At 49.3% G+C, this 7,812-nt stretch overlaps 2 protein-coding genes across 2 annotated transcripts in view; one reads left to right on the top strand and one right to left on the bottom strand.

Moving 5' to 3' along the window:
* Nucleotides 1–5,977, top strand: part of LOC130585868 (nebulin-like) — a 71,663-nt gene extending 65,686 nt beyond the window's left edge. The window contains exons 82-89 of the mRNA XM_057386535.1: nucleotides 136–228; nucleotides 490–582; nucleotides 1,177–1,284; nucleotides 1,738–1,921; nucleotides 2,724–2,816; nucleotides 3,458–3,610; nucleotides 3,809–3,918; nucleotides 5,366–5,977. Coding sequence (XP_057242518.1) covers nucleotides 136–228; nucleotides 490–582; nucleotides 1,177–1,284; nucleotides 1,738–1,921; nucleotides 2,724–2,816; nucleotides 3,458–3,610; nucleotides 3,809–3,918; nucleotides 5,366–5,539 — 1,008 coding nt within the window. The 3' untranslated portion in view covers nucleotides 5,540–5,977. The remainder of the gene's footprint in view (nucleotides 1–135; nucleotides 229–489; nucleotides 583–1,176; nucleotides 1,285–1,737; nucleotides 1,922–2,723; nucleotides 2,817–3,457; nucleotides 3,611–3,808; nucleotides 3,919–5,365) is intronic.
* A 1,396-nt stretch (nucleotides 5,978–7,373) lies between these two features.
* The window catches only part of RIF1 (replication timing regulatory factor 1), a gene marked incomplete at its 5' end in the record, with an annotated part of 25,953 nt that continues 25,514 nt past the window's right edge, over nucleotides 7,374–7,812 (bottom strand). Inside the window, one exon of the mRNA XM_057386536.1 lies at nucleotides 7,374–7,725. Within this exon, the coding sequence (XP_057242519.1) occupies nucleotides 7,508–7,725 (218 nt within the window). The remainder of the gene's footprint in view (nucleotides 7,726–7,812) is intronic.

A 7,812-nucleotide genomic window follows, 5' to 3' on the forward strand; every position in this document is an offset into this window, starting at 1 on the left:
TTTTTTTTTTTGCGTTAATATTATTTTTCCTGACTTTTTCCCCCTACTTTCCTAATGGCTGATGTTGAGTCTAAACCCAGTAAGAGCCCGGTTTTGTGCTGTGCCCCGGTGACCGAGTTCCTTTGTGCTCTGTAGGTTGCGTACAGGGAAGGTTTAGGGAAAGCCACTCCCAGCCCGATCACTCCGGAGATGGAAAGAGTCAAACGGAACCAGGAACAAATCAGCTCGGTACTGAAAGCACAGCCCAGCACTTTGTGTCAAAAATAACCATCCTGAGCCAAACTCCACCTAATTCAGCCTTATTTCCCTGGTTTTCCTGGTTTCTGCCTATTTATCCCTTTGATTTTTTTTTTTACCTTTTGCCAATAACGTTGCAGCTGCTTTGTTTCCCGGGATTTTTTTCCACCCTGCAGGGCTGATTTTGCTTGAACAATAACTCCTAAAAACAGCTGGAATTGTTTCAATCCGAGCTGTGTTTGTGCCCTGCAGGTGCTGTACAAGGAACACATGGCCAAGGGAACCCCGACCCCGCTGACCCCGGAGATGGAGAGAGCCAAACGAAATCAGGAAAACATCAGCTCGGTGGGTGCTGTGGGGCAGGAAAACCACGGGAAAACCACATTTCATCCCTAAAATCCCCGCTCAGATAGGAGAGGTTTGAAAGGATGAAAAAACCAGAAAGAATTCTTTAATGCTTGCTGGTGCAATCAATTATTTCTGTGATGAACTGTGTTAATTCGGGGGCTTTTAAACAGTTAAATTTCCAATTACTACCTTAATGCTGTGGGATATATAAAATTATGGTTCTTTATAAACAGTCTCGTAAAAAATGTTAAAATGTTACTTTAAAAAGTCATAAAAAATGTTATAAAAATGTTATAAAATGTTACTTCAAAAAGTTCTAAAAATGCAAAAAATGTTGTAAAATACTATTTTAAAAAGTTATGAAAGTGTTGTAAAAACTGTTATAGAATGTTATAGGATGTTATAGAAAATGTTATGAAATGTTATTTTAAAAAGCTATAACAAATGTTATTGAACGTGTTATAAAGTCTTATAAAATGCTATAAAAATATAAAAAATATCATAAAAAATGCTCCCTAAAAATCTGGGCCAGGCCCCCTTTGCCATCCTGGTGCTCCAGAGATAAATCCCGTTTTCCCTGTCCCCCTGCAGGTTCTTTATTCTGACAGTTTTCGGAAGCAAGTGCAAGGAAAAGCTGCCTACGTGCTGGACACCCCGGAGATGCGGCGTGTGAGGGAGACCCAGAAACACATCTCCACTGTAAGAGCACTCCCTGAGGTGTCCTGGGCCTGGGAATGGGGTTAAATACAAAAATAACCCCAGGAAAACGTGTCCAGCCAGCTTTGGTTATCCTAGAGTTTGGGATTAGGCTCTCTCAGGACTGGGAAAGGCAAAGTTCAAATTGCAATTTTTAACCATCATCGAAATGTCTCCTGCTTTTGTTGTTGATGTGTTGTTCCTGATCAATAAAGATAGAGAGATAAAAATATGAATTTATTAGCCCCAGGATGGAAGTGGACAGCCCAGCATTCCATCATTCCTCCCTAAACTGTGCACTTTGGAGAAAAGCAGGAGGGCACTGAACCCCTGTGGTGTTTTATCCTCAGCAATCCCAAATCACCAAGGTTGGAAAACACCTCAGGATCATCGAGTCCTACTGTGGAGAACACAGCAAGAGTCTGGGGCAGGAATGACAATCTTTTGGAATTACAGGTGAAGTACCACGAGGACTTTGAGAAGAGCAAAGGGAGCTTCACCCCCGTGGTCACCGACCCCATCACGGAGCGCGTCAAGAAGAACATGCAGGACTTCAGTGACATCAGCTACAGGGGCATCCAGAGGAGGGTGGTGGAGATGGAGAGGAAACGTGTGGACCAGGACCAGGAGAACCTCACAGGTGAGGCTTAGGGACACCTGGGACAGCATTTCCATGGGCAGAGTGGGGAGGGGTTTCACTCGAGCTCAGCCACATCAATTCCAAATGGAGATATTTCCATCCAAGTCCTTTGTGAAAAAAAGCCTTTGGATATTTCCAACCATCATCCCTTGGAGATGTTTCCATCCAAGTCCTTTGGATGTTTCCATCCATCATCCCTTGGAGGTATTTCCATCCAAGTCCTTTGTGAAAAAAATCCTTTGGATGTTTCCATCCATCATCCCTTGGAGGTGTTTCCATCCACGTCCTTTGTGAAAAAAATCCTTTGGATGTTTCCATCCATCATCCCTTGGAGATGTTTCCATCCAAATCCTTTGTGAAAATATTCACTCATGGCAGCTGTGAGTTCCCTGTCACCTGCTGTCCTCGCCTTTATAAAGTCACACTGAATTTATAGTTCTTACTGCTGTTTTTAACTTCGTTTCTGTTGTATTGGGGAATTCCTGCTGCAGATGAATTGTAAAAAAGCCAAATCTGTGCTGTAGAGTTGAGAAATAATAATTGATAAAATGTGGGTGATTTTTCAAAGAATCCCAGGCTGGTTTGGGGTGGAGGGATCTTAAAGCCCAGCCTTAAAGCCATGGGTAGGAACATCTCCCAGTGTCCCAGGGTGCTCCAAACCCTGTCCAGCCCAGCTTTGGACACTCCCAGAGCTGTTCCAGCCCAGCTTTGGACACTCCCAGAGCTGTTCCAGCCCAGCTTTGGACACTCCCAGAGCTGTTCCAGCCCAGACTTTTCTCAGGAATATCCATTTGTCCTGCAGGGCTCCGGGTCTGGAGAACCAACCCCGGCTCCGTCTTCGACTACGACCCCGCTGAGGATAACATCCAGTCCCGGAGCCTGCACATGATCTCAGGTGTGTCCCATGGGGGAAAATGGGATTTCAGCTCTGCAGAGGTGGGGTTGGGTGCCAAAAACAGCTGAGAGGTCACAAGGGACACAGGGACTGAGAGAAATTGGCTGTGGCTGCTCCTCACCAGCTGAACTGATATTAAAAACTCCATTATTATCTTATTGTGATAAAATGACCCAACACGAGCAGGAGGAGGGTTATTTGTTTATCCACTGATGCCATGACACAACCTGTGCTTCCTTCTGAAACTACACAGGCTGTTCCCATTGAGATTTTATTAATTCCTGTTTGAGAAGAAAAATACCTGGATGGCAGAAAATCCTGCGGATGGCTCAGAGCTGTGTCAGGAAGGAAAGCATGGGATAATTAGAAAAAAAAAAAAAAAACATTGGAAGCAGCCAGGACTAAGGGAAAGAGGCTGAGAAAGGATTAAAAGAGAAAGGATAAAAACACTGTGAAAATTGGAGAGTAAAACCTCAGTGTGGTGTCCATGGAATCATAAAATTAGACTGCGATTGTGGAAAAAACGGAGCTGAGCGGGGCTGGGTTCTGTGAGCTTTGGAGTGCAGGGTCTGTGAGCCCCAGGGTGCTGAGTGTGATCCCCAGGGTGCTGAGTGTCCCCATTGTCCCCTCTGTCCCCACAGTCCAGGCCCAGCGCCGCAGCAGGGAGCACTCACGTTCTGCCAGCGCTCTGAGCATCAGCGGCGCCGCCGACGAGAAATCGGAGCCGTCGGATGGCACCGACCAACGCCTGTCCTACTACAGCAACGGGGGCTTCTTCACTGCCACGGCCACAGGTAGGGGACAGGGACAYCCTGGGGACACCCCAGCTGGCCACAAGATGCTGTTCAGCACCTCCCAGAGCCAGGAGAAGCCACGTCTCCAAAATGTTGGGTTGTGCACGAGCAGCAGCTGTTAATCTGCATTTTAAACTGCTCCTGATCTTTACCCCACAATCCCATAATAACCCCAACCACGCTCTCCTCCCTCTGCAGTGGGCTACAAGCAGGTGAAGACCATCGAGTTGCCACAGCAGCGCTCGTCCTCGGTGGCCACCCAGCAAACCACGGTGTCCTCGGTGCCATCCCACCCCTCCACTGCTGGGGTGAGTAACCCTGGGACTCTGGGGAGCTGTGGGACACATTAATTAACAGTGTTAATGAAGGCTGAGGGGGTGACATTTCAACCCTCTGGGGGACACCAGGAGGATGGAAGGGGACACATCCTTCCTTGAGCTTGGAAACTCGGAATTTGCACTTGGAAACTGTGAATGAGCCCTTCCCGTGCCTAACACTGGAAAATTTGGGATTGGGAAGAAGTGCTCAGAGACTGACTCTGGAGTAGGTACAGGATGGTGGGAATGGCATCACCTCCAAAAATCACTGCGAGGTGACAACAGCAGTGACAGCTAGAGCCCTGGGGACAATGGCTCAGCCAGGGGCTGTGGCACCCAGGGGACCAAAGGTGCTCAGGGAGGGAGAAGCCACAGCCAGGAGAGTTAACAGAGCCAGACCACCAATTCTGAGCCCTGTGACACCAATTCCCAACCCTGGCTATGGGGGTTTGACCATGTCCCTTCTGTCCTGTGTCCCTGCAGATGTTCTGGGACATGTCAGGGTTTGAGCAGGTCCCTTCTGTCCCGTCATTGTTAGACCATGTCCCTTGGTGTCCCCTGTCAGATGTGACCATGTCCCTTGGTGTGCCCTGTCAGATGTGACCATATCCCTTGGTGTCCTGTGTCAGGCTGTGATCATGTCCCTTCTGTCTCCTGCCAGGATGTGATCATGTCCCTCCTGTCCCTTGTCAGATGTGACCATGTCCCTTGGTACGCCCTGTCAGGGTGTGACCATGTCCCCTCTGTCAAGGTGTGACCATGTCCCTTGGTGTTCCCTATGAGGGTGTGACCATGTCCCTTCTATCTCCTGCCAGGATGTGGCCATGTCCCTCCTGTCCCCTGCCAGGGTGTGACCATATCCCTTGGTGTCCCATCAGGATGTGGTCATGTACCCTCTGTCCCCTGTCAGGCTGTGACCAGGTCCCCTCTGTCCCGTGTCAGGCTATGACCATGCCCCTCCTGTCAAGGTGTCACCATGTCCCTTGGTGTCCCATCAGGCTGTGATCATGTCCCTCTGTCACCCTATGACCATGTCCCCTCTGTCCCCTGTCATGGTGTGACCATGTCCCCCCTGTCAGGTGTGACCATGTTCCCTCTGTCCCGTCAGGGTGTGACCATGTCCCTTGGTGTCCCATCAGCCTGTGACCATGTCCCTTCTGTCCCCTGTCACCCTGGGACCACGTCGCCCCTATCCCCTCTGTCAGGCTGTGACCATGTCCCCCTGTCCCCGCTGTCCCCTGTCAGGCTGTGACCATGTCCCTTGGTGTCCCATCAGGCTGTGACCATGTGCCCCCTGTCCCCTCTGTCCCCTGTCATGGTGTGACCATGTCCCTCCTGTCAGGCTGTGACCATGCCCTCCCCGTCACCCTGTGACCATGTCCCCCCTGTCCCCTGTCAGGCTGTGACCATGTCCCCCCTGTCCCCTCTGTCCCCACAGAAGACCTTCCGGGCCATGTACGACTACACAGCAGCAGATGCAGACGAGGTGTCCTTCAAGGACGGGGACACCATTGTCAACGTGCAGGCCATCGACGAGGGCTGGATGTACGGGACGGTGCAGAGGACGGGCAAGACGGGAATGCTGCCGGCCAACTACGTGGAGGCCGTGTGAGCCCCCTCCCTGCTGCCACCCCTCAGCCTCAACACAACAACTGCAGAGCCAAATCCACTGCAACAGCCCAGAAATCACCATGTTCAGGTTTGAAAAGCACATCCTGCCTTTATCCCCATGCCAAAACCTCCCAAATGCCTGGAATTTCATCACCTGCACGATGGGGAATCTCCAATATTCTGTTACTAAAGATGAACACACACGTTACTTTGTTCATTCATTTTTCTGGGCTATTCTAAAATGTTTGGATCTCTCCCCTTCCTTTTCCATGTAAGACATGTTTAAGCTTTGTATTTCAAACCAATTTTATCTGGGGAGGGAAAAGCAACGCCCCCTCTCCTCCTGCTTGCCGAGCTCCCATGGATGTGTTCTCCTGCCACTGTTCTGGGGGCAAAAGCTGTGATTTCTTGTAAATTAGTGATGAATAAAGCTGAGGTTTCTGCAGTCTGGATGGCGTCACTGGGGCTGGAAAAGGGAACTGATCCCACAAACTGGAAGGAAGTGGGAAGGAGCCAGGTCTGGATAGGTCATTTCACATCTGAACACAGCATTTTTTGCTTCATCTACTGCAGCACCTGGTGGCAGCCACTGCCCAGGAAAAAAGAGAATAAAAATCACTGTGCTGTGTGTAAGAGAAGCCTGAACCAAGAGCAGGAGTTGTACCATCTTCCTGAGGAATTCCTGAGTTCAGAGGGAATTCCAGCCTGGAAGGGCCACGTCCTTCCCAAGGCAGGTTTAGGACTGGCAGCACTGGGGGTTGGGATTGACAGCCTTTCCCTGTGGCAGAACATCCTTACCTGAGCAGCTCCTCCTGAGGCAGATTTGGAACCCAAAGAACATTTTCAGGAAAGCAGGAAAACCCTCAGAGAACGGTTCCTGCTGCAGCTCCAGGCCCCACAAACACCATAAAGAATATTCAGAGTTTTGCAGACCCTGTCCTCAAGGACCTGCTCCTACCTTACAACAGCACTGGAGACATCCCAAGGTCCTTCCCTTGGGAATCCAAATTTGAAGGGAAGCTGAAGAGAGAGAAATCCCAAATCCACGGAAGCACGAGGCCACGACCACATTTGGGAACTATTTTGCTCTTTTATTTGCCCATGTAAAAGTTCTAAAACCACCTGCAGCAGTTCCTTTCAATAAAGATCCATCTGGATAGCTACAGTACAATATATACAGATCAGAATTCCAGAGAAAAACCTGGCAATTCCGGCTGAAGGTCTCCAAGAAGCAGCAATGCACTCCATGCAATTCCAACTCCATAAATTATTACCCAACATCTGCTGTGAGTCTGTACACAATATACAAAGAGCTCTTGTCCAATCCATCCCTTTCCCCATGGAAAAGCCTTCCCAAAAGGAGAATTGCTGCCAGCAAAGGCCATGGGCCAAAGCCTGGGAGGCTCTGCAGAGCTTTGCTCCTGTACAAACACAATCCTCAGCACTCCTTAGGGTGAGACATACAAAAATACGTGGAAAAATAAATCCAGTACAAATCCCAGATTCCTGCTGTAAGGAATGCAGCCCAGCTTACCTCCCATGTGCTGCAAGAGTTTCAGCAGGAGAGGAGCAGAGCTGCCAGCTCCAGCTCTTACCCCACAGCAAGACTTTGCAGCAGTAAGAACACTTTGGATGTGAAGAAAATAATTTAATTACTCTGTTGGTTTGGTTTTCACAGTCTTTGCTATTGCACAGCTTTGTCAGGTTTTTTCTTTCACTTGCCTGAAAGAAAGATGCATAGCAATCCAATAGAAACACCTCTGCCAGGGAGGAAACAGTCCACAAATTCAGGGGAAAAAAACAACCAACAACAAAAAAATAAAAAGGGGAAAAAAAAACCCACAATAAATTTATGTAGGTGTTAAAAAACCACAAAATGCAGAGTTTAAGGAGTAAATCAGCAGGAAGGCAAACAAGTGGGAGGAAAGGTGTTGTAAGCACATGGTCCTTACGGAGTTGTGAGTAGCAGCTACTCCGGGCCCGGATGGGGTGGGGAGAGCCAACGTGACTGCAGATTGCGCAGGATGCACGAGGCCATGGTGGCCAAGTGCTCCTGCATCTGGAAAAGCTGCTGCCCAGAGTAGGAATGGAGATCCTCTGAGCTCAGCTGGGCTGCCAGAGCCTGGATCTGCCCCGGGAGATCGGCCGGGGGCTGCTCGCTGCTGCCCGGGGCTGCCTCGGCCAGATCTGAAAGGAGGAATAGGAAATTCAGGCACAATTCCAGCTGCTTTTGGGCAAAACATCATCCTCAAACAGCCCACAGAGTATTTATTC

The sequence above is a fragment of the Malurus melanocephalus genome, unplaced genomic scaffold, assembly GCF_030028575.1.
Source record: "Malurus melanocephalus ecotype Western Australia unplaced genomic scaffold, MMel_1.1 scaffold_983, whole genome shotgun sequence".
Classification (NCBI taxonomy): Eukaryota; Metazoa; Chordata; class Aves; order Passeriformes; family Maluridae; genus Malurus; species Malurus melanocephalus.